The following is a 26,805-nucleotide window of genomic DNA, read 5'->3' on the forward strand; positions in this document are numbered from 1 at the left end:
TGAAATGACAATAACAATGACTCATATTGTAGATAGAAATATGTTACATCAAAATACAATATATCGAGCCCGTGCTCAGCTGGGTCGTTGCCCTTCTAGCATGTATACTTATATTGAGTACTTTTTCTTTCTTATTGGACTTGAATGATTTTATGATATCATAATTACACTTCACTATCTTCGTTTCAAGTTCACTATCTTTCTTTCGTGTGTTGAGCTCGCAAAATAGTGAAGAAAGTTTATCAATTCATTGGTTCCATCTATTCCGTTTTTTAAGAGTTAGATAAATACTTTCAAAATATGTAAATACGTAAGATTGAACTTTATTCATTAGATAAATAGAACATGTAGATGCATGAATCTAACGTCTAACACCAATAAATGGACAATAACACCAATATATGGACAATTTAGTTAAGATACTAAAGAATTATACAACGACTATATTTAGATTAGAATTTAACAGTCATATTATCTCAATTTAACTGAAATGACTAAAATATCCTCAAAATACCAAAACAGACATATTAACCCTTGTCAGTTTTTTTTACACTCGATATTTATTATTCACATTAATTAAGTTAAATTTGAATTTACATATTACATAACTCATATACAATAACTACGCTCTCAAAAGAATAGCACCATACTCATCTTGCTAGAATAGTACCTTGCTCATCTTGCTAGTTTTACTCCTCTCATAGTGCAGTAGAATAATGTATATACATATACAATAGTTCTTTTATCTTTTGGGTTAAGACTCAAAAGTCATTTTATTTTTTTATATGGAGCATTAATAATCTCTCATGTTTGCAATATTAGTATACTTCTGATCATTCTCAAAAATTTTACCTATTTTTTTTAAATATTGATTTTTTCCAAATTTAGTATAGAAAAATATATATATATTTTGGTATTTAGTAAAAATAATAAGTCCATGGAGAAAGGGTGAGAGAAAAATGCTCCTTGTTCAGTACAAAACATCACAATAGCTAAACCAAGAACCTATATTTGCTCTACGAATTATGTCAATTTATTAGACAAATAACATTGTTAAAAAAGGAATTTTATACTATTGCATGTGAAATCAATGTGATGAACCTCTTGATTTCAAAAATAATAAACAAAAATTTGAAGACGGACCAAAAATGTTATCAATATTATAAATATGGAATATTATTAATGCTACGTGAAAGAACAATGATGATTTTGAATCTAAATCCAAAGATATGAGACTATTTTAAGCCCCTTTCTCATAAAATTACACACTTTATATTACTTACTCTGTTCACTTTTACTTGTTTACTATTTTAAAAATAGTTTTTTATTTTTATTTGTTACTTTTAACATTAAAAAAGAGATAATTAATTTTTCTATTATATCTCTAGTAATAATTACTTATTTTTCAATACTTAATACTAAATATCAATTAATTAATAGTGACAATATGATCATAAAATAATTATGTCAATTATGTTTTTTAACGGACATGCCAAGCGTAAATATAATAAATAAAAATGAACGGGGTGAGTAATAAATTATATTTTGGATAATAAGGGACGAAATAAGAAAAAAATAAAGCAGTCAAAAGCTCATCTTTACATCAAAAAGAAGAGGAGTTGGTAAATGTAACGTGGGGCATTGGCGTCTTTCAATTGTCCTTCCTTTTTGCTCTGACTGCGATTTCATTCTCCCGTTAGCACAAATAGTCTCAGTTTTTCGTCGCTTTCGTTCAGAGTTCATACAATTTAGTGAAATGTAAGTCTCAGTTTTTCAGAGTATCCGCAAAGATGAAAATGAATCAAGTTTGGATGTAACTTTTTGTTGTTTTGTTTGGTGTGTGGTTTGGGTTAGGGATGGGGAATTGAAGCCGATGGATGCAGAACAACTGAGAGAGTATGGTCACAAGATGGTGGATTTCATTGCTGATTACTACAAAAACATTGAGAACTTCCCTGTTCTCAGTCAAGTCCAGGTTTTATCAATTTCTTTCTCCTTATTATTTCCCACAAACCACAATCTGATTACTCTGAATTTTTCTTTCAACCTAGACATATTTGCGGGCCTATTCAAAATAATTAGATATCCACAAATCCAAATTTACATGAAATGCATAAACAAGAGTCTGTAAATCAAAGATGCATGATAAAGACTCAATCATGTACTCAAAACCAGCACTCCCCGAGCCATATCAAACCTGCACGCACGCAACTCGTGGTAATCGGGTGATACAACGATTCATGAGGGACAAATCCATATCTTCACTCGGTGTCTTAGCCTTAGGCTCAACAGAACGTGGATAATTCACACGTATATCATAATCCGCATAGACAATCCATGTGCCAAACTCACAATTAGGTGTGTGACACATAAGCAAATGATGATACATATGTTCAGTGCATGACTAGCAAGTAAACCATGTAATTCGACATACATATGACCTACAAAGTTAAACTAGCATGTGAGGAATGCCTAATGCCTATGACATTATACTAGCATGTGAGAATGCACAAATAGCCATGCCACAAAAAATAGCATGTTAAGCATACATAACGATATCAATATATATATATCCCGTATAAGCATATATGATCCAGGTATCTGCATATATACTCGTCACCCTATATATTCAGTAACCCCATCTATGTAATATATGTAAAACAGTATCAATTTGGAAAAATTCCCTTATTAAGATCTAAGCCTTAACTTAACTCGGTCCAAGCAAGCTCTAGCCTTCAAGAACGCCTTTCTCAAGCTCCAAATCCACCAAATGGCCTCAACCTATCCAAAAGAATATTGAACATGTCAAACCCATGGCCCAAGAGTCCAAATCTACAATTAAATTTCCATTTCGATGTTCAAATCATCAATTTTCTATTTCTAAGGAAACAAATAAGTCCCCAAATCTCACTTTAAATTCCAAGTTTTAGGTGTAATAATCTGTGGGTAATTGAGATATAATCATAAGAGAGTGTTTAGATCATTACCCTCAATTAGATATCGAAATCCTTACTCCAAATTACCATTTACTGAGCTCCAAAATCCCAAAAATGTTGAAACAATGGCTGAAATCCCGAAATCTTATTTTTATATTCCAGGTGCCCTTCATCACAACCATGACAGGGGCAATTGCGATCGCAATTCAGCTGGCGACATACTTGCATGATCACGACAAGTCTCTTGCGTCAGCGAAGGCCAATGGCCTGGACCCCCCAGCGACCACCACGGTCCCAACCTTTGTGATCGCAGAGAAGACCTGGAAGCACCTCTCTGTGATCACGAGACATGCTCTGTGATCACAGTGCACCAGGTGATAGCAGAAAATCTGCAATTGCAAAGTGTCCGAAACACACCCTAGCCCCTTGGGTCCCGACCCAAACCACGTCAACAAGTCCCAAATGGAATAATTGACTTATACAAGGTCTCAAAACATGAAATGGATCGTTAAAACTCAAAACAAGGGTCTACCTGTTTCACATGCTTGTCTACTAATCCTAGTTAGTCACCAGATGAAAGATCATTGTTCATCACAAAGTTTTGTTTAGTTGTTAGTAATTTGACCCCATTTATTGATTGTTGCCATGCATTGTCTTTGCACAGCCTGGTTATCTTCGTAAGCTTTTGCCTGAAACCGCACCTGCTCATTCTGAGACATTGCAAGACATTCTTGAAGGTGAAATATCTAGTTTTCACTCCATTTTCTGTTTGTCCTTTTTCGTTTGTTTTTTTATTTATTTATCAATGATTCTCTTCTTTCCTCACCTCCTTGTGCTGTCAAAATGGATTCATTGGTAAGAATATTTTGTATAATTGGTTTCTTAGACTTCTTGCATCATCTTAACAATGAATGAATAAAACATTGAATCAACATCACCAGTTTCAAAAAAAAAAAAGAATAAAACATTGATGAGCAGGGTGCTAATGTGTGTAATTTGGATCTTGGTGCATTTGATCCAGATGTTCAAACAAAAATATTACCAGGGGTGACCCACTGGCAGAGCCCAGATTACTTTGCATATTTTCCTTCAAATAGTAGTGTGGCTGGATTTTTGGGGGAAATGCTCAGTGCCGGAATTAACATGGTGGGCTTTAGTTGGATAACCTCTCCAGCAGCGACAGAACTCGAAATGATCGTTCTGGATTGGCTTGCTAAAGCACTTAAGTTGCCTGATGAATTCCTTTCAACAGGTAAACACAACTGTTTGACATTAGCTGCTTGTTCCTCTTAAAAGATACATTCCTTTTGTCTTTCACTCCAGCAGTCAAAAAAGTTGAATCATAGGTTTGTGCTCAAAAAATTTGTAAATTCGAATCCTTATTACGGCAAGTAAAAACTTTTGAAATTAGAGGCAACTTGTTCTCTTGGAGCTCACTTAATCTTGAGTTTTGGTTAAAAATTGTGTGCTAGAATATTGAGATAAGTTAAGCAAAAAGTTAGGAGGGAGAAGATAGAACCTTAGGTTTATAAGCTGGTTGAAATATGGATGATCACTTAAATATGCCCACTGCATTTTTTGCTAAGGTCAACCAGGGGAGCTGATTGGCCTCACAAATTGGTTTCCTTTTGTTTAAATTGACTTTCAGGTCAAGGAGGTGGAGTAATACAGGGAACAGCAAGTGAAGCTGTTCTAGTTGTGCTTTTAGCTGCCCGGGACAAGGTTCTGAGAAGAGTCGGAAAAGATGCAATTAGCAAACTTGTGGTCTATTGTTCTGATCAAACTCATTCTTCTTTACAGAAAGCTTGCCAGGTATATGTCAAAATTGATTGAAGTTATGTGTGATTGTTGATTTACTTGACAAAAATGGTGACATACAATAGTAGAGGATGTTCATGTTCCATACACCAGTATTTAGCTACATCGAACATTTGAAGAAGGATGTTTTCTGCAAAAGAAGTTTCTTTTTCTAACCCATGGAATTAATCTCTGAGATTTAGTTCTCTTTCTTTCTTGTGGCAGATAGGAGGAATTCATCCTGAGAACTTTCGGGTGCTGAAAGCAGATCCATCCTGGGATTATGCTCTTTCTTCTGATACACTTTCAGAGGCTGTATCACATGACATGGCCACTGGTTTAATACCCTTCTTCTTTTGTGCTACTGTAAGGGAAATAGAAAAAGAGGATATCATGTCCATCTCGCCAAACCATATCTTTCAATGTATTAGCAAAAGAACTTTTTCTTGGTTTTACTTTTTAGGTCTCTTTCATTTCGGGTAAGATGCGGCATAGTCCTTAGGTCTCTCTCATTGACAAGATAAGTTACTGCTAGTTCCTGTTCTAGAAAGAGAAAGTAGATCTGTAGAAATCTTAGGATTCATTGTAAATAGGGATTAGTTAGGATTTATTTCTGTATTGTATTTGTTTCTATATTTAGAGGATGTGGTATTATTTCCAGATCCTGTACAGTTGTACATATCTCCTAGGATTGGGTAGTTGCTATTTTAGAGGGATTTCTTTCCTAAGATCAAGGAACCACATTCGGATCCTTCATGTATATATAGGGCTTTTATGCCCGATTCTTAAAAGATAAGTGAATAATTCATATTTCCACATGGTATCAGAGCAAATTTGAAACCCTAATCAGCCTCTCCTCTCACTCCTAAAGTCCGGCATGGCCACAGAAACTCACTCCCAATCTGAGGTCACCTCAAGCCCGAATCAATCTCTCCCTACCCACCATGGAAACTCTGAGAGTTTTCATCCCATCACAGGTCATAAGTTAAATGGCCACAATTTTCTCCAATGGTCACAATCCGTTATGCTGTTCATATGTGGGCGTGGCAAAGATGATCACCTCACAGGGGCTGCTACTGCTCCCAAGCCTGATGATCCCAACTTCAAAGCTTGGAAGGCCGAAAACAGCATGGTGATGGCATGGCTGATCAGTTCCATGACCATAGAAATTGGAGAAAATTTTCTTCTCTACACAACTGCAAAAGAAATTTGGGATGCTACCCGAGATACGTACTCTAGCAACGACAACACTTCAGAATTATTCGCCATCGAGAGTACTCTCCACGATCTACGTCAAGGCCAGTTGTCTGTCACTGCCTACTACAATCTGCTGACTCGATATTGGCAGCAGTTGGATCTCTACGAAGTTCATACGTGGAAGTGTTCTGAAGACCAGGCTAAAGTTCAGAGAATGGTAGAAACAAAAAGAGTATTCAAGTTTCTTATGGGTCTCAACAAGGATCTAGATGAAGTCAGGGGTAGAATACTAGGAATCAAACCACTGCCACCAATCAGGGAAGTTTTCTCTGAGGTCCGAAGGGAAGAAAGCCGAAAGAAAGTTATGATGGGGATATCACCTTCAAACCCACAAGGTGACAGATCAGCACTTGCTTCTCGGGGACCTTCTTATCACAGCACAAACTCACGGCAAGGAGGAAATCACTCAGCATTTAATGAAAACAGGCCCAAGAGTGGACGACCCTGGTGTGACCACTGCAGCAAGCCTGGCCATACCCGGGATACTTGTTGGAAGCTACACGGGAAGCCAGCCGATTGGAAACCAAAACGGGTGACTAATGACTATGAAAGTCGTGGACACTTGGTCTCCTCAACTGATCCTTCTCAGACTGAGACACGTCAGTCTAGCAATCCTCCTCAGGCCGAGACATATCCATTCAGCAAAGAACAGATGGATATGCTACAGAAGATGTTTAACTCCGCACAACATTCCTCTTCTCTGATTCCTTCCACCCCGAGTACAGGAAATATAGCTCAAACAGGTATTCCACCAGCTGCCTTTACAGTTTTAAATGAATCTTCGCAGTCCTGGATAGTAGATTCTGGCGCCTCAGATCACATGACAGGAGATGCACGATTGTTTGATGATATAGAACCGTGCCCCTCAAATTTATGTGTCCGTATAGCCGATGGGAGCAGCTCCAAAGTGACAGGCCTCGGTACCATCACAGTGTCACCGAATATCACCCTCAAATCTGTCCTTTTTGTCCCTAATCTCACTTGCAATTTATTATCTGTTAGTAAACTTACTCAGGATAGCAAATGCACAACTAATTTTCGTGCCAACACTTGTGTTTTTCAGGATTTGGACTCGGGGAAGACGATTGGCAATGCTGAGATTTGTGCAGGCCTATACCACCTTAGAATGCAACCAGATTCAAAACACTCCTCCAACCATTCTCAACTCGAGTCAACTAGTCTTTCCATATCAAGTCACGGCCAAAAGTCTATTTATTTCAGTTCAAATAAGGATAGTGAGATTATGAACTTACACTATCGTCTAGGACATCCCAATTTTATTTATCTATCTCGGTTGTATCCCTCATTATTCAGAAATAAAAATCCGCAATTTTTTCAATGTGATATTTGTCAATTCTCAAAGCATACCCGTGCATTCTATTCACCTCAATCACACAAGCAATCTCACCCTTTTTCTTTTATACACAGTGACATTTGGGGAAAAACAAGGGTGAGTAATGTAACAGGGGCTAGGTGGTTCTTACTGTTTGTGGATGATCATACTCGTCTCTCATGGGTGTTTCTAATGAAGGAAAAATCAGAAACCAAACATCTCTTCATAAAATTTCATACAATGATAAAAAACCAATTCCAGACAAATATCCAAGTCCTTAAAACCGATAATGCCCCTGACTATTTCAATAGCATTCTTGGTGACTATCTCTCTGACCACGGAATTGTGCATCAAAGTTCATGTGTCGACACACCTCAGCAAAATGGGGTTGCCGAGCGTAAAAATAGGCATTTACTTGAAACTGCTCGAGCACTCCTCTTCACATCTAATGTTCCCAAACACTTCTGGGGAGATGCCATTCTTACTGCCACCTATCTCATTAACCGGATGCCATCCCGTGTATTAAAGTTCAAATCCCCATGTCAAGCTCTTCTAGAGTCTTTTCCTCATACCCACCTAATCTCAGATATACCTCCAAAAATTTTTGGTTGTACTGTCTTTGTACACATCCATCCTCATCTCCGGAGCAAACTTGACCCAAAAGCCTCCAAGTGCATCTTTCTCGGCTATTCTCCGTCTCAAAAGGGTTATAAATGTTATGACCCTTCAACCCGGAAATTTTTCACCTCCATGGATGTCACTTTCTTTGAAAACAAACCATTCTACACGGCTGTTCAGGGGGGAAATGTGACAGAACATCCTCTCATGATTGAAGGTATTAACACGGAGACAACCTCATCTCAAGTACTTTCTTCAATACCTGCAGAGCCTACCCAGATTGCTCCTAGTCTATCCCCACATGTGTATGAACCTGTCCAAACAGTGTCTACTGAACCTTTAGCCGACCGAACTTCACCAACAAAACCGGGGAACACATATCTTAGCCCACAAAAAGAAATCCTGGTCTATTCCCGAAGAAGGAAGCAAGATAAGGAGGTACAACCTGTACAATCTCAACAGTGCCGTGAGTCTCAACCGAATCCCACTCCTGACGAATCTCAAGGTATGCTTCCTAGTGAATCTACTAATATTGATAATTCTGATCTTCCTATTGCTCTAAGGAAGGGGGTTCGGACTTGCACTTCACATCCAATAAAAAATTTCATATCGTACAAGGAATTGTCACCCAATTATCATGTGTTTTTGTCTAGACTTGATGAGATTCAGGTTCCAACTTCAGTTCATGAGGCTCTAGAAATCCCAGCCTGGAAAGCTGCTACCTTTGAAGAAGTCAAGGCGTTAGAGAAGAACCGGACATGGGAGATTACAACTCTTCCTCCAGGAAAACGAACAGTAGGCTGCAAGTGGATTTTTTCGGTTAAATATAAAGCTGATGGAACGGTTGAGCGATACAAGGCGCGGTTGGTGGCTAAAGGATTCACTCAATCATACGGGATAGACTACCAAGAAACTTTTGCACCGGTTGCCAAGTTAAACACCATCAGAGTTTTGTTATCTATTGCCGCTAACCTTGATTGGCCGTTGCATCAACTTGATGTCAAAAACGCCTTCCTCAATGGTGACCTCGAGGAAGAAGTTTTTATGGACATTCCACCAGGTTTTAACACAAAGGAAAATCAAGGCAAAGTCTGCAAACTCAGAAAGTCTCTCTACGGCCTCAAACAGTCCCCTCGTGCTTGGTTCGATAGGTTCTCGAAAGTTCTCAAAGGGACCGGATACACTCAATGCCAAGCAGATCACACTCTCTTTGTCAAACACACATCGAATCAGAAGGTAACAATTCTTATAGTCTATGTTGATGATATAGTCCTTACCGGTAATGATTACATAGAAGCTATCCGTCTTAAAAGTCTCTTGTCAAGGGAATTTGAGATTAAAGATCTCGGAAATTTAAAATATTTCCTGGGAATGGAAGTTGCTAGATCAAGGAAAGGCATCTTTATCTCCCAAAGGAAGTATGTCATTGATCTTCTAAAGGAGACAGGAATGCTAGGGAGTAAACCAGCCGACACACCAATGGATCCATACAACAAAGTAGGATCTAAACAGGGCAGTACACCGGTAGACAAAGGGCGGTATCAAAGGTTAGTAGGAAGACTAATCTACCTGTCTCATACAAGACCAGACATCGGGTTCTCAGTGAGTGTTGTAAGTCAGTTTATGAATAGCCCCACAGAAGAGCATATGGAGGCAGCATATCGAATCCTAAGATATCTCAAAAGCACACCGGGCAAAGGACTAGCATTTACAAAGGTTCCTGAGAGAGGTATCAAGGTGTTTACTGATGCGGATTGGGCTGGATCTCTATGTGACAGAAGGTCCACCTCAGGCTACTGTACATTTGTGTGGGGCAATCTCGTTACTTGGAGAAGTAAGAAACAGTCCGTAGTTGCAAGGAGTAGTGCAGAAGCCGAGTATCGTGCAATGGCACACGGAATATGTGAAGGTATGTGGCTTAAAAGATTACTCAGTGAACTCAAAGTTGAGAACTCAGAGTCAATTACGCTCCTGTGTGACAACCAATCAGCTATAAGCATTGCACGGAACCCTGTCCATCATGATCGAACAAAACATGTTGAGGTTGACCGGCATTTCATAAGCGAGAAGATTGAAGCTAAAGTCATCAACCTGGGATACACTCCATCACAACAGCAAACCGCTGATATCCTAACTAAAGCTCTCCAAAGGCCTATATTTGAAGATCTATGCTCCAAGCTGGGAATGATCAACATATACTCCCCAGCTTGAGGGGGGGTGTAGAAATCTTAGGATTCATTGTAAATAGGGATTAGTTAGGATTTATTTCTGTATTGTATTTGTTTCTATATTTAGAGGATGTGGTATTATTTCCAGATCCTGTACAGTTGTACATATCTCCTAGGATTGGGTAGTTGCTATTTTAGAGGGATTTCTTTCCTAAGATCAAGGAACCACATTCGGATCCTTCATGTATATATAGGGCTTTTATGCCCGATTCTTAAAAGATAAGTGAATAATTCATATTTCCACAAGATCATTAATTTAGTGATGTCATAAAGTGATTACTGTACCTTGTTAGGATAAATGTCTTGAACTTAAAATCCGAGTTCGAGATTTTTTAAGGTTGTCCTAACCTTTTATTTTTTTAATTTTTTTACATTCAATGTATTCTTTGCATTCATTTTTTCCTGTTAGACATGTATATTGGCTTGTCTAGTTGGCATATAAATGATTTGTTGTATTAATAACATCTAATAAGGCCCTTCACCATTGTATACAAAAAGTAAAACTTATCTAGGTGATTTTCCGTGCACAAGTATTCTTTTAATTTGTTAATGTATCAGTAAGTTGGTGAAATATAAGCACTCTGAATCGCTTAAAATGTGAGACATCACTAGTGTAAAATAGGTTCCAGTATATTAGTTTAAAGCTTTAGATGCAAGTTGTTGGTAATCAGTGTTTGTTGTAAGTTTGGTATATAATAACACGTGTAGTAGAAAATTAATGGATGCCACCTGCAGAGTTTTTCTCACATCTCTTTTGCTTACTTTTGACGTGTAATTTCCTTGCTGTGGGTTCTAAAATGCTAAAGCAGTCTTTTGCTATTCATGCACAGATTGGTACAACATCTTCCACTGCTGTGGATCCTTTGCTCGAACTGGGAAAGATTGCCAAGGTAAAACCTGGTGAGGTATTTGGACATCATGCGGGGAGAATCTGTTGGGGGGATAATTTTTTTAACTTATAGACAAAGAAAGGAAGTATGACCATTGCTAAAATTAGGGCTGGGCATTTAGTTAATTCTGTCAGGTTCATTTTATTCGTTCACAGTTTTCAGTTTTTAGATGGCAAACTGAGAAGTTAAATTTTTTAATTTGGTTCGTTTTGTTACTGTTGGGTTTTTCAATGTTGCGATTTTGTCACTTTTGCTTTAAGTTTTTTATTTTGCTGTTTTCTTATTATACTTTTGTGGACCAAAAGAATTTATATGTAATTGAACTCTAATAGATCCCTTATTGTATGCATGTAGTTGTTAATTGCACCATTCTTCATAATTCACGTATACACTTACATACTCCGAAATGTATAATGATAACTTTGTTTATCATAACTATTGTTCTCTGCTTTGGATCGAACAAAAAACTAAGTTTTAAGGCTGGTAAGCTTCTCTCTCTCCTTAATTTCTCTTTCCGTTTTAGACTGCATATAACTCACCACCAGCTCAAATATTAACGTAAAATTTTACAGGTCCGAATATTTTGATGCTCCAGAGTGAATCTAAATTACTGCTTTTAAGTTGTACCATGAAACAACAATGCCAAGTGTCCAGCAAATTAAATATCTCAACATTCCCTATATTGTGATTGATAGACTCCTTTCATGAACCTGTATTTGTTACTCACCACTGGCTCAAGTATTCACAAGCTTCACTTCAAGATCCCACACTTGGGTAAAACCACAAATCATAGACAGCTGGGTTTTAGCCTCATTGATGTCAAGCACAAACCATAAAAATGATGCCCAAAGCAACATAAAGTATAACCTGTATATTTTGTGGACTAAGATTATGGAATAATCATCTTATAGTCTTATAATTCTCTGTATCCCACTCCTGTAAGCCATTTAATGAACCTTCCGGTTCTGGAACTTAGGACTACCTTAAGTATCAATCCTCTTTAATCAGATGTCTTGTTATCATTAGCAGTATACCTTAGTAATGTTCTTTGATTTCCTTGTTTAATAAGTCCGTATATTCACATGCCTATTTGACAGAGTAATAGCATATGGTTTCACGTGGATGCGGCCTATGCTGGAAGTGCATGTATCTGTCCGGAATACCGGGGCTATATGAATGGTGTAGAAGAAGCTGATTCTTTCAATATGAATGCACATAAGTGGTTCCTGACAAACTTTGACTGTTCCGCTCTCTGGGTCAAGGTACAGGGTTATTTTCTGGTGTTATTCCATAAAATAAATAAAATTGCATGCAACCGACTATTAAATGAGGACCACAGTGCTTTTCCAAATATCTCTTAACTGAATACTAGTGCATGTTATCTTAAGTGATGCTGGAAACGGCTTCTCTAGATGGCCAGATTTTCTTAGAGTTGCTGCTTTGATAACTCATCTTCTTAGGACATTTACTGGATGCTTACTTTACCAGACACAGGATCTAACATGAATTTGTATAGTTTGGAAAACTGGACTTTATGGTATTTGCATCTGACAGGACCGGAGTGCACTCATTCAGTCACTGTCAACAAATCCTGAGTATCTCAAAAACAAAGTAAGCATCCTTGGTTCAATGCTTGTATTTTGACATTTTCAGTTTTTGTTAGTAGTAATAAATAATTATCTTAGCATGGAACATAATTTTATCCCACCGTCTAACACAGATAAACTAGGGGTTATTTCTTGTTTATTCAAAGTATGAAAACGGAAATTGATTTTTTCTTGATAACCAAGAAATCCCCGAGGGTCAGTGACGCACGGTTCAGAACTCGGCGGATAATGGGCTCACTCCTTTACCCTTCTCCACTTAAATACCAGGCTTTTGGCTGCGGCAAGGTTCAAACCTGTGACATGCGCATAACCATTATCATACGTTGACTCTTACCTCTAGATCAAATCCCGGGGACGACATGACTATTAGATTTATGAAATGTAATCACACATAGGTAACTTTTAGTTTCCCCTACCGATAATGATCCATTCTTGTGTAGTTTGGTGGGAGTTGTGTAGCAGCTCCCTTTTACCCTTCCTTGCGAAGATGCTTCACACTCTATCTCCATTTTCTTTAGATCAGTCTTTTCTATGTATATCATTGTGTTTGACTAAAAGGAATTCTCTGCATGATCTGTAACTTAATTTTGTTTTGTAAACTAGTTATCTTGTGCTTTTGAGGCATCCACTCTATCTGTTCTACGTATCTGATAGCCAAACTTCTGATAGAAACGGCTTCTATTGCATGAAACAAAATTATTATTGAAGTTCAATATGTAAAATCTTCCTTTTGGAGCTATTTTCAAAAGTTTAAATGTTACTTTATAACCGATTGAATTTTCTATTTGGAACTACTATTATCAATAGTTTGACCATCCATTTGCTTGTGAAAATTTCGGCTCACCCTATAGGAATACCCTTGATACTCCAGGCCTCTCAAGGAAACTTGGTTGTGGATTACAAAGATTGGCAAGTTCCTCTTGGACGCAGGTTCAGGTATGGCATTAATGTCATATAAAGTTAGGTAGGCATATGCCCATTGGTGCATGTTGAATTGTGGACCGCCAGATCTATAAATTTGAATTTTTAGAGAGAAGACATATTTATTTACTTTAGGTCGGAAACAGTGGCACATACTGTTCAAGTGATAAATAGCTTAAAGCAAAATGACAAATAATATAGAACACTGGATTGTGAAAAAAAGCATCTATGATCTAGTGAGCTCTTAAGTGTTACTGCTCCAGGTTTGAAAGAATTACTCGTAGAACCTGTTTGCTCAGCTACTATGATGACTCATGAAAACTAGCTTGTCATGCAGGGTTTATGAAATACCTTGGTCTTTAAAATAATGTGTTACAGCTTAATGATTCACAAGCTAAAGTTCTTAAAGATTTAAAACATTTTTGTAAACTCAACATCATTTCAATATGTTTTGGTGGCATACTCAAAAGAACTTTGTTTTAGAAAGTTCTGATGAACGTATTGCAACATTCAGGTGCAGTTTGCTTGTATATAACTTGGTTTATTAACTAGATCATTGAAGCTGTGGATGGTATTGAGACTCTATGGGCTGGAAAAGCTTCAAGCTTACATAAGAAACCATATAGAACTAGCAAAGCTATTTGAGGAACTTGTTGCTCAAGACAAGAGGTTTGAGGTAAGCATTTCATATCAAAGTAACCTATGTGGAATGCTTGACCAAGTCAAGTAGGATGTTTACAGACTGGCCAAAATCTACCTTTTAGAAAGGCTCAACTCCCCTTGTTTCTATGAAAAGCTCCCAATATCTCTTCTATCTAAGAAATCTGTCCTCTGAGAAGTTTATTTACTACAGATTGTCACCCCACGGAAGTTCTCATTGGTTTGTTTTCGCCTACTTCCACCCCCGAGTAAGGAAGATTATGCCAACAAATTGAACCATGACTTGCTAGATTCTGTCAACTCAACTGGGAAACTATTTATTTCTCACACGGTATGTTTGAATTAAGCCAATGTCCTTAGAAACTTGTCTTTTATTCAGAATTGGGGATTAAGTCGATTGCTTCAGTAATTTAATCTTTTACAGTTTACTTCCAACGGATTATGCAGCTTCTTTCAGATAGATACATACTACGCTTTGCAGTAGGGGCTCCACTGACAGAAGAGAGGCACATTGTTGGAGCTTGGAAGGTTTTACAAGATGAGGCTGCTACATTGTTAAGTAAATGTTAGTAGTTAGCCATTATTTCACGTCATTATTAATTGACCACATTATTGAAATGTAATTTCTTTTGTCTTGTTCTCATTGATACTTTTGTTACAGTATTTTACTTGGATTGACTTTTCTGTCCTACTTAAAGTAAGCTTAGAATACTGCTGGGATTTTTTGCTTTTCTGAGACAATTGGAAACTTGTCTACCTCTACATGTTATCATTGATCACATGATGTCACTCAACTGAACTCAGAAGATATTTAACTCTGATGGTTGGCTGAAAGAATCATCATTGCCTTCAATAATTTCATTGTGACCCATTTATATCCGTCAAATTTTAGACCTCTAGTACTACTTGATTGTTTCTTTCACCCCATTTATCTTATTATCTTGCTGCTGTTACTGCTTGTTATTATTGCTTCCTTTTCATCTCTCCTTGATCTGAGGGTCTATCGGATATAGCCTCCCTATCCTCACAAGGTAGGGACAAGGTCTGCGTATACTCTACCCTTCCCAGACTCCCTATCCTCACAAGGTAGGGACAAGGTCTGCGTATACTCTACTCTCCCCAGACTCCACCTGTGGGGAATCATACTGGGTATGTTGTTGATCTAACTGATATCATACTAGAAAGGGGAAGAATACCTCGTCTATTAAGTTGGATAGAGTTATACTGCCAAGACTTGAGGCTGCAATTAGATTTCACTTATGCAATTGTATGAGATTAGGACTCATCATCAAGAGTAGAAGATCAAGATGCATTGAGAAGAGATAAGTGCACACTGTATTACCATTTTATAGTACTGAGAGTAATTGTAACTTCAGCACCTGTAGGCTTTATCCAAAGATCTATTTGATTTCCTTTCTTTTGCATCTTTTGGTGGTTACACCAATGCTGTACCAAAATTTATACTACATTATCCTAAATTCAATATGCTGAGTTGCTGTGCCACTTTTATCAAGGAGATGATTTATGAATGTCTTCTAATGTATGAATTAGGACCTGGTCATGTGTGAAGACCACTAGTAATGATAATCTTTCAGTAACAGCAAGGGAAACGAGATATGCTTGCTATTGAGAAGAATGGAAGTGAGCGTTACATATTGATTGCGATATATAGCTACTGAAAGGAGAAGTGGTCACACTATCCGCGGTTGGTTTTTTTTAATGAGTATTGACATAGGTACTTTTTCTAAACAGAACAGAATAGACTATCATGCTGTCACAAGGGGCTATTATCTCAATGGCGAGCACACCCTTCCCCAGTATGCTTAGCTCATCAAGGGCAAATCTCTTACAGTGTCAAATGGCCCCTGCCTCCGACTAACACTTTCTTAGTAGCATAAGACTACTCCCTAGGTTGTCACGCTACCCCCCTATAAAATATTTTTTTTCCTGCCTCATCATAAGCAAGTAAACTCTAATTGACATAGGAGATCCTTGCATCAAGTCCGCTCCAGTCAGTCTTCATTCTCTAGAACCAATGGAATTTTTGGCAAATTTCCCATCTATCATTTTTATGGACAGCTGATTTTCCTTGCACTATCACTCAAAATTGGTCATGTATCCACTTAAGTTCAAGCGGAGGAAAATTAAGGGATAATACTCCCTGTTTAATAAATTTTGGTCAATCGTACACTGAAACTTTATTTGCTTGTATGTATTTGTAGTCAGTAGCAAGAGTAGCAAATTTAGTGCAGTTATAAATATTAAAAAATGAGGTATATTGCTTAATACTTGGTACTCTGCATGACAGGGTTAGTGATGTGAAATTATAGTATCAAAGAACAGAAGCCCAGCAAATAGTAGCTTGTAAATATTTTCTAGCACTCCCTTGTTGCTAGCCATCAATACAAAAAACCCAATAGAGAATAGCCCTTGGCATTGCCTGAAGGTCGAATCTTTTTTTTTCTTTTTGATGACAAGTGAAACCCGCAATCGCTTACCCTTTGAGTGTGCATAGGGTAAACCCCCCGCTCCTTTACAACAGCTTGCAAACCACACAGGAAAAGCCTGGTGCGACGAGCTTGATCCAGAAGGCAAACCCCTTGCTTTTGGGTTTCGAACTTGAGACCTCCAACATAGAAGTTCCAAGCCCAAACCACTGGGCCACCCTGAAGGGTAGCTTGAAGGTCGAATCTGTGAACTCTTATTTGTTCCAAGGCATGAGCCCAGAGAATTTGGAATGATTCTTGAGATCAAGTGGTTCAGGCAATGATGACACGGCTAAGGTAGATATAAATGGTATGCGTTTCCTAGATACATACATGTCGCTTAGTCATTTCCCCTCTACACGGGAGAGAGAGAGAGAGAGAGGCCATTCAATTTGAATAAGGATAGAGATATGCGTAATAGAAAAGCCTATATCAGATAAGACATATTTCTTTGATTTGCGTTGAGGTGGGTGAGTGGTGAAGTGTAATAGGTGCACCAAATGCTCATTTTTCACTGGTTAGTGCTCTATTATTCCAGTAATGAGGATTTCCAAGTATGTATTTTTCAAGATTAACATGGGTATATTTCATTAACTGAGCACAGGAATAAAGGTTACAAGGTTTTCGCCAAGAAACATATGATTGGAATTGATCCTTTATGCCACAGATACTGTAGATATTCATTACCTTTGATCATACAATAGCTTGAGTATTTATGGATATTACTTTGTGAGTGGATATAAGAATTGGTGATATTTTGTTCGTTATTTACTCAAGAGGGCAAACAGTAAGGTGCAACACTGCAAGTTGGCAAGTAACAGAAGGACCTTTAGCAGGCATACAATCCTCTTATGTTATACTGATAAACATGACCTTATGTCCTTCAGAAGCCTATTTTCTTCTGATAAGAACGTATAGAAAATCCAAGAGAAGAAATAAAAAACTCAAGCCCAATAATTTCAAGCCATTGAGGCACTATCAAATAGCAAGTGAAAAATACAAGGTTCATTGTCTTTACTTATGTTCCTTGTTTATTCAAAAGAAAATGGGATATATGAAAAAGCATAAATATTTGCTTTTACGTCACATTTCTAGCCTTCCATTTGTACTAAATTCTTTCTACCATTATCACAAAAGAAAACAGTGTCATCACGATTCAACACTGGGGCAAATTTTGAGAGTCAATCAAAATTTACCGCAACTTTGCCTTTTCAACTACATTAACTTTTCTCACGACACTCGAGATATGTAAGAAGCTCGATGCAGAGTTCGGTCATCACAAGGACGTAATCATTCTTTCTCTCCAGTAAGTGCACAATATTTGCTTTTCCAACTATCACAACTCGATATTGGGGCAATTTTGGAAGAGACATCGGGAACATATGAAACCTTTCACTAGAACTAGAGTCATCAACTCCAAACAACAAGACAAGAGGTCATTTGCCTCAACTTTCAAACTATACACGGCCCGATCCTCATGCAACTCGAGGTATGTAGGCAACTCCGAATCAGAGTTTAATCAATTTATTTATTTTTTCTAAAAAAAATAAAAATAAAAATAAAAAAATCTTTTATCGAGCAAAATTGGTTGCATGTCAACATTTTCGCCCAAAGACTTCTATGTCATCTTCAGTCGAAAAAGGGCAAATTGTTGACACCCATTTTTTGTTCTCTGTGCTCAAAATTAACGTCTTCAAACTTCTTGATCGTTAAAGAACACAAATTATTATTTTTACACATTTTTTCAGTTTTTTTTGAATTATTAATAAGTATCTTTATTTTAGGATTTTTGTTAATTTATTCTTATCTTTTCCCTTTTAATAATTCATGGATGTACTTTTCTTAGTTTCATAAATAATAGGATTTTTATCCATTTATTGTCATTGTAAATTTTAATACTCACACTATTTTTATAGTCATCAACAAACATACACAACATAGCACTGTAATTTATTCTTTACAACATAGTATATCTTCCAAAATATCGATAACGTTTTTTATTTTTTTATTTTTTGTGTTATATATCGATACATATGATTTTTATATTAATTATACTTTTAGCACAGTCAACAGATATAGAAAGTCGGAACAGTTGACACCAAATTTTGGCCTGATATTTTCAAAGTTCATACTTTTAATTATTTTATTTGTTAAATAGTTCAAAAGTTCATTTTTACAATTTTAAATCAATTTTATCTATAATAATCCTTAGATTAAGATTTTTATCAGTTTATTTTTATTTAGTTTCATTTATAACTATTTTTTATGACAATTCATTAATTTGCATTTTTACATGTCATCTGTTATATTTGTTCATATTCATTTTAGTATTTTTAGCACAGTCTAGGAATACATTAAAATACAGATAAATATTAATTTTTTCCCACAATTATACCTACCCCACTAATCACACAAATTTTTCCACACAATTATTGTTATTATTATTATTGTTGTTGTTGTTGTTGTTGTTGTTGGTTGTCCCACTTTAACAAGTGTCATGTTGCACTTCTTCTAGAAGAACTAAAGCTGTCACACCACTTACATTCTACTTAATCATCGATACAGTAAAAAATTATTAGATTAAGTCATTGATGGCCTTTTAAAGTTGTTTGTATATTTCACTTAGAAATCTTAACTAGCATTAATAACAATTGTCATATTGCACTTCTTCTAGAAGAACTAAAGCTGTCACACCACTTACATTCTACTTAATCATCGATACAGTAAAAAATTATTAGATTAAGTCATTGATGGCCTCTTAAAGTTGTCTGTATATTTCACTTAGAAATCCTAACTAGCATTAATATCTATTGAACACCTAAATTATTCAAAACGTATACCTATTAAGCACAAAATACTAATTTGGCAAAAAAAATGTGTTTTAGATTCTTTTTGAGCGCGTGAAAGTATCTCAAAACTTACCTTTTCATTTCTTTTATTGACACTTGACAATTAGCACTAAAAGAAATAGTTGAAAATATTTTTTTGTTAATTTTTTGAAAATAATAATTACTTAATTAAAAAAGAAAAAGCAACTTCTTCTTCTTCTCCTTCTCCTCCTTCTTTTTCTCCTCCTCCTTCTTTTTCTCCTCCTCCTTCTTTTTCTCCTCCTCCTCCTCCTCCTCCTTCTTCTTCTTCTTCGTCTTCGTCGCCTTCTTCTTCTTCGTCTTCGTGTCATGTTGCACTTCTTCTAGAAGAACTAAAGCTGTCACACCACTTACATTCTACTTAATCATCGATACAGTAAAAAATTATTAGATTAAGTCATTGATGGCCTCTTAAAGTTGTCTGTATATTTCACTAAGAAATCCTAACTAGCATTAATATCTATTGAACACCTAAATTATTCAAAACGTATACCTATTAAGCACAAAATACTAATTTGGCAAAAAAAATGTGTTTTAGATTCTTTTTGAGCGCGTGAAAGTATCTCAAAACTTACCTTTTCATTTCTTTAATTGACACTTGACAATTAGCACTAAAAGAAATAGTTGAAAATATTTTTTTGTTAATTTTTTGAAAATAATAATTACTTAATTAAAAAAGAAAAAGCAACTTCTTCTTCTTCTTCTTCTCCTTCTTCTCCTTCTCCTCCTTCTTTTTCTCCTCCTCCTTCTTTTTCTCCTCCTCCTTCTTCTCCTCCTCCTCCTCCTCCTCCTCCTCCTTCTTCTTCTTCTTCTTCGTCGCCTTCTTCTTCTTCGTCTTCGTGTCATGTTGCACTTCTTCTAGAAGAACTAAAGCTGTCACACCACTTACATTCTACTTAATCATCGATACAGTAAAAAATTATTAGATTAAGTCATTGATGGCCTCTTAAAGTTGTCTGTATATTTCACTTAGAAATTCTAACTAGCATTAATATCTATTGAACACCTAAATTATTCAAAACGTATACCTATTAAGCACAAAATACTAATTTGGCAAAAAAATGTGTTTTAGATTCTTTTTGAGCGCGTGAAAGTATCTCAAAACTTACCTTTTCATTTCTTTTATTGACACTTGACAATTAGCACTAAAAGAAATAGTTGAAAATATTTTTTTGTTAATTTTTTGAAAATAATAATTACTTAATTAAAAAAGAAAAAGCAACTTCTTCTTCTTCTTCTCCTTCTCCTTCTCCTCCTCCTTCTCCTTCTCCTCCTCCTCCTCCTGCTTCTGCTCCTTCTCCTTCTCCTTATCCTTATTCTTATTATTATTATTCTTATTATTCTTCTTATTATTATTCTTATTATTCTTATTATTATTATTATTATTATTATTATTATTATTATTCTTATTCTTATTCTTATTATTATTATTATTATTATTATTATTATTATTATCATTATTATCATTATCATTATTATCATCACTATCATTATCATCATTATTATCATTATCATCATTATCATCATTATTATCATCACTATCATTATTATCATTATTATCATTATTATTATTATTATTATTATCATTATCATTATCATTATCATTATCATTATCATTATTATTATTATTATTATTATTATTATTATTATTATTATTATTATTTATACCTTACTAATACTTCTACTAAGTGTCTTTACAGGTACCCTACCTAGAATTGCTTTTCGAGCAAGCTATTCGAATTTAATGAAGTTCAAATATTATTTTTAATTTATTATTATGTATATTATTGACGTTAGGCAAAACTTATGTCATAAATACTTACATAAAGAAATTTAATTGATTTAACTATTTAATCAGTTAATTCACATTTTTAGACAATATTTAAATAATCTTTTTCCTTTAAAATATTTTCCATAATTTATCCTCTCATTGATATTGTAAGTTAAAAATCTTATTTGAGAATACTTTTTTTTTCTTCTATAAAAGAAATATTTTTCTTTTCACACATTACAAAAGGTTTTTTTATATGGTAAAAGAGTTCCTTTTTTTTATATTAATAAAGGGCAATTCTTTTAATATAGCATAAAAACTACCTTTTTTTTATACATTTCTATCTTCTTTCTCATATTTCCATACACATAGTTGACGATAATATACATTACTTACTTGGTACATACTCTTTTATACATATATTTTTATATAATTTTAATACATATTTCTTTATATATGTGTGTGTTATACTTGCAAATAATAATTTTATCTCCTCCCTTTTTGATGAATTAAGTCTAGCTGGGTACCACATTTTGTGAATTTCGAAGGATGCCTAACACCTTCCCTTTGAAATAATGTAAACTCTTACCTAGAATTTAAACTGATTTTTCGTAAATTGAAACGTGAGTCATACAGGTCATGCATCAAATAGGTTTTCCTTATTTTCCTTAATAAATTAAGTGGCGACTCTATACATTAATTAATTCTTTGTAGAGTCTATCTGTTGTGCTTTATCTAACCTCGGTAAAAATAGGGCATAACACATATTGCCTAGACCTTCGCATTCGCAAGGTTGGTGGTCGCGATCGAGATATACTGGCTCAGTGGGCTTCGCAATCGCGAGGCTAAAGGCCGCGATTGTGATGCATTGTCTCGCCTTGTCTTTTAATTTAAGACCAAACACGAATAGCCCCGACTCCTATTCCCTCTTTGGCGATTTTGGGAGCTAGGAAGCTCCAAATTGGGTGATTCTAAGTCCAGTGCATTCATACTGATCGTGGATATGTATGGTATGTTTGAGGGAGCGTGCAAGGCGTCGTTTGAGGTAATTGCCGCCCCAAAGGGGCTGCCCTAGCTTAGATTTAAGCTTTAATGGTGATATTAATTGTTGGGTTGTTTCCTATCGTCTTGAACATCTGTTTGTGCCCTATTTTAGGGTACGAGCTCAATAATGTGTTTAGAATATTTTTACAAAATCATTTTCGATATTTCTATTGTGGGTCTCACAATTCCTTTTTAGACCCAATTTTGGGTCCATCTCCGAAAAATACATGTTTAGTGTCAAAACATTCGCATTGATGAGATGGTCAATATTTTGATAGCGTAGAGACATTTGGAGTTGTCTTTGAAGCGAAAAGACTATTAGAAAGTGGACTTGGAGCACACATATTCGACTTTGAGGTAGGCTACGGTCTCCTATTTTTTAATTGAGCTTCAATAAGTTTTGTTTAGTATAATTTGCTTGTGGTTTGGATTGTATGTGGCAGGTTAGGCTTGACTCCTAAATTATTGTCTCATTGTTCTGGTATGAGCCTTAGGCTAGTTTGCCTTTATGATATTTCCCGTGTAATTGGTAAGCTTATTAATTATGCCTTAGTTTGGTCTTATTTAGCCTATTTTAGGTGACTTGATTGATGTTATGGTGGTTGGCGGAATATTTTTCCTTAGAATTGATCTTGGGATGAAACTTAGTTGTTGTAGCCGTTATTAGCCGAAAGTTATGAGACTTAGTATCCTTCGCTATTATAGCACCTATCTTGTAGCCTCAGTGTAGTGATTTTCACACGATTAGGCTTGTGAATTACTATTGGATCCCATTCATGGACTTAGAGATAAAATCCTCTATGTTGTCTTTTTGCCGTTTGGTGGGCTAGCTGTGTTTGAAATCTTGAGGTGATATTTTTTCCTAGTTAGATATGGAGATATTGATTGACTAGTTAAGTACCTGTTTCCTCATTTCCTCCTCCTTATTACCCAGTTAGGGTTGAGTTCCCTTTTGAGAATTGTGATTGAGTTAGAAGAGTAGAGTGGAACTTTAGGCCTTGATTTGAGGTCAGTTGCATTTGTTAGTCCCGTTTTTATGCTCTAGAGTATAAGGTGCTTATGAAGTCATTATTGTATGTGATTGTGCATGTCGTTTGTGTGTTGGTGATGGCTTGCATTGCATTGGATTATTATTTTCTCACGGATGTAGTCGACCCTAGTGCATGCATTAGTTCTTGGCATTGATTTGAGAAAGCTGGGTTGTAACTCAAATTATTTTATACTGATTTTCTAAAATGGGGGTCGTACTACCTTTATTACTATTATTTTTAGTAGATGGGAGGCATCGATGATGCGCTCATTTTTATGATATTGATTCAAGGCATCGAGGATGCGCTCATTTTATTATATTGATTCGAGGCATCGAGGATGTGCTTATTTTATGACACTGGCCCAGTCGTAGAGATCTCTGACCCTTTCTATACTGATTTGGCTATTTATCTTTGGTCATTGCAATGAAGCGGATCTTGATGATCGGATATATACTGATATAAGACTTGAATAGGGACTAGGCAGGTATATATGGGCGTTCCCAAGTCCTCCATGGCAATCCCATAGAGGAGCATGAGTCCTACTTCCTAGCCAGGACTGGAAACAAATGTATATATCTTGGTATGAGGGATTTGGAACAGATGGTACTACTGATTTTACTGCATTACTTTCATTCATATATGCAATGCATATTACCAGTATTGTTGTTTGTACCTGTCGGTAGTATAGGATGTCGTGTGGATTTACCTGTTTGTGAGTGAACTTCCTGGGCACACAGGGGCTCGAGCGGTATTGTCTTACGAACCTGTAGCAGTATAAAGGGTGGTCTCTTGTTTGAAGATAGTTACTTCCCTTTTTCTTATTTATCTATCTTTTTGTGCAGGGATTTATTGATACGGTCCTTTAGGCCTTTATGTGATATCTGTGTTTAGTTCTGTTAGTAGGTTGTCACTTAGTTGTCCTCCTTCATAGTGGGTTGTCGTGTTTAGGTCTTGGACTAGCGCCACTTGGTACGTCCTCGGTTTCCTTATTTGTTTCATATCTTCTCTCTCTCTCTTATATTAGATGTTTCTTATTGCAGGTTTCCGTATTATTCTTGGTAGTTACTTGTGATATGTATTCCATGCTTACATGTTCTTTATACTTGCTTTATCTTTGGAGCTCAGTCGGCTGATGCCTACTAAGTGCCACTTGTTGGTATTCATACTACACTTCTGCATCCTGCAGATCATAGTACGGATTTTTACTACTGATTTGGATATCATGCGGAGCAGCTCTTGGATTTAGGAGACTTGGGTGAGCTCTTAGCATTCAGAGTTGGCCATCTCCTTCTATTTTGGGCTTGGACTAGTCTTTATTTGGCATTTAGAGACAGTCATATTATTATTACTATTATTGTATATGTATAAGCCTTGTACTTTCTTATTTGGTCTAGTGGCTCGACTACCGACTGATACCAGATCTTGGGGGTTATCTCATTGTATTATTATTATTATTATTCTTTGATTATTATTATTATTCACTTCTTTCCTTTCGCTTGTGATGATCCGTTGCCTATAGTTTCGGACTGTAGGGTTAGGCTTACCTACTGGTGGGTTGATAGTAGGTGTCATCATGACCTGAGAAATTGAGTTGTGACAACAATAGAAAGACCTCACCAAGATCTTTGATGAAGATTGATTTGAGGAAAGCATATGATATGATTGATTGGGAATTCCTTCAGGACGTGCTCGTAGGAAATGAATTTCCTGTCGACTTTGTTAATAGTATAATAATCTGTGTAACCTCTTCCTATTTCACTGTCGAGGTTAATGAGAGGGGTATGGATACTTTGTGGGGAAAAGACGACTAAGGCAACGAGATCCCATGTCCCTATTGTTGTTTGTTTTGGTCATAGAGTATTTGACAAAGGTCTTGAAGAGCATGAGTGACATGCCTGATTTTAAATTCCATCCTATGTGCAAAGCATTGAGATTGACTCATTTGGTCTTTGCTGATGACCTCATGATCTTTTGTAAAGTGGATTTGCAATCAGTCACTAGAGTTATGAAAGCTCTTAAGTACTTTAGTTCAGCCTCTATATTAGTTGCCAAAATGGAGAGGTCAAGCATCTTCTTGGCTGGGGTTGATGAAGCTACAAACAATGCTCTCTTGGAGAAGACTAGCTTTGTTCAAGGCTCATTTTCTATCAGATATTTAGGACTTCCTTTATCCCTCAAGAAACGGAACAAGCTTGACTGCAACATATTGATAGATAAGATCACTAACAAAATAAATACTGGGTGTTCCAAGCTATTGTCCTATGCTGGGAGGTTACAAATACTGAATGTTGTCTTATTTTCTATTCACAATTTTTGGGGTGCCATATTCATCTTGCCACAAAGTGTATTGAAGGAGGTGGACCAGAGGTGTAGGAAGTTTCTTTACGGAGGCTCGGAGGAAAGGAAGAAGGTCAATATGGTAGCATGGGATATAGTATGTGTACGTAAGTGCAATGGAGGACTGAACATAAAAGGTTGCAAGAACTGGAACTTAGCTTCTGTTGGTAAATTGTTATGTCAACTGGTGGTGGATAAGGATTCCTTATGGGTGAAGTGGGTGCATGGCATTTATATGAAAAATGACTCGTCAATTTGGGAACATCAATATCCTCAGGATTGCAGTTGGTACTGGAAGAAGCTAAATTCTTTAAAGGATGGCATGAGATCGTGGTATACGCAGGGGAGATACAACCTATCATTAGGAGGGAAGTACTCTAATTCGAAGAGCTACTTGGCTATCTTGGGAAGTTAAGACAAGGTTGCTAATGCTGATTTACTATGAAATACAGTAGCACAACCTAAACATAGATTTATTATGTGGCTAGCTATAAAGGAGAGGCTGCTCACTAAGGGGAGACTGACTTAACCGGACATTTATGTGGACGAATTACAATGTTGTACGTGCAATGCTACTGATGTGGAAACAACTAAGCATCTGTTTGATGAGTGTGTATGGTTTCGGACTTAGAGAAGCTATGGTGCAATGGACTGGAATCAGATTACAAAATGGGTGTGTGAGACAAGTGCTAGCGGAAATCAGGAGGAAACACTGGAAATCCATCCAAAAGAAGGTAATTGCAGCCATCTGGGGGGGGGGGGGGGGGGGAATGATTTATCACACCTGAAGGGCTCGAAACTGAGTGAAAGCTGTTTAGAGGACAAACGGTATATACTGAGATGGTCATTAAGCAGATAAAGGAGGAGCTGATATATAGATTGAATTTACCTCACCTACACAAGAAACTTCATAGGTGTAGAGGTCTAATGCAAAAATTACACATGTAACTAGTTTTTTCTTTCGATTTCTTCCCGAGGCCTGTGATCATCTCGCCTGTTGCAAGGAGATGTCCAGGTGATCG

General features: G+C 36.4%; 2 protein-coding genes across 5 annotated transcripts; both read left to right on the forward strand.

Moving 5' to 3' along the window:
• The first annotated feature begins 1,586 nt into the window (after positions 1 to 1,586).
• Positions 1,587 to 15,133, forward strand: LOC129882700 (tyrosine decarboxylase 2). Of its 4 annotated transcripts, none has more exons than XM_055957115.1 (13): positions 1,587 to 1,758; positions 1,849 to 1,975; positions 3,601 to 3,673; positions 3,958 to 4,188; positions 4,585 to 4,748; positions 4,959 to 5,099; positions 11,000 to 11,059; positions 12,157 to 12,321; positions 12,614 to 12,670; positions 13,538 to 13,602; positions 14,140 to 14,263; positions 14,441 to 14,578; positions 14,672 to 15,133. In XM_055957115.1, coding segments are annotated over exons 1-13 (1,407 nt in total). In that variant the 5' UTR covers positions 1,587 to 1,756; the 3' UTR covers positions 14,732 to 15,133. The 4 variants fall into 4 exon arrangements, with proteins under 4 accessions (XP_055813090.1, XP_055813088.1, XP_055813089.1 ...); XM_055957113.1 differs by having other exon boundaries at positions 14,695 to 15,133; XM_055957114.1 differs by having other exon boundaries at positions 1,855 to 1,975; positions 14,695 to 15,133.
• A 10,195-nt stretch (positions 15,134 to 25,328) lies between these two features.
• On the forward strand, positions 25,329 to 26,198 carry LOC129883607 (uncharacterized). Its single transcript, XM_055958235.1, has one exon. It carries the CDS (start codon positions 25,329 to 25,331, stop codon positions 26,196 to 26,198), a length of 870 nt encoding a protein of 289 aa, XP_055814210.1.
• The last annotated feature ends 607 nt before the right edge of the window (positions 26,199 to 26,805 follow it).

This window comes from Solanum dulcamara, chromosome 3, assembly GCF_947179165.1.
Source record: "Solanum dulcamara chromosome 3, daSolDulc1.2, whole genome shotgun sequence".
Lineage (NCBI taxonomy): Eukaryota > Viridiplantae > Streptophyta > Magnoliopsida > Solanales > Solanaceae > Solanum > Solanum dulcamara.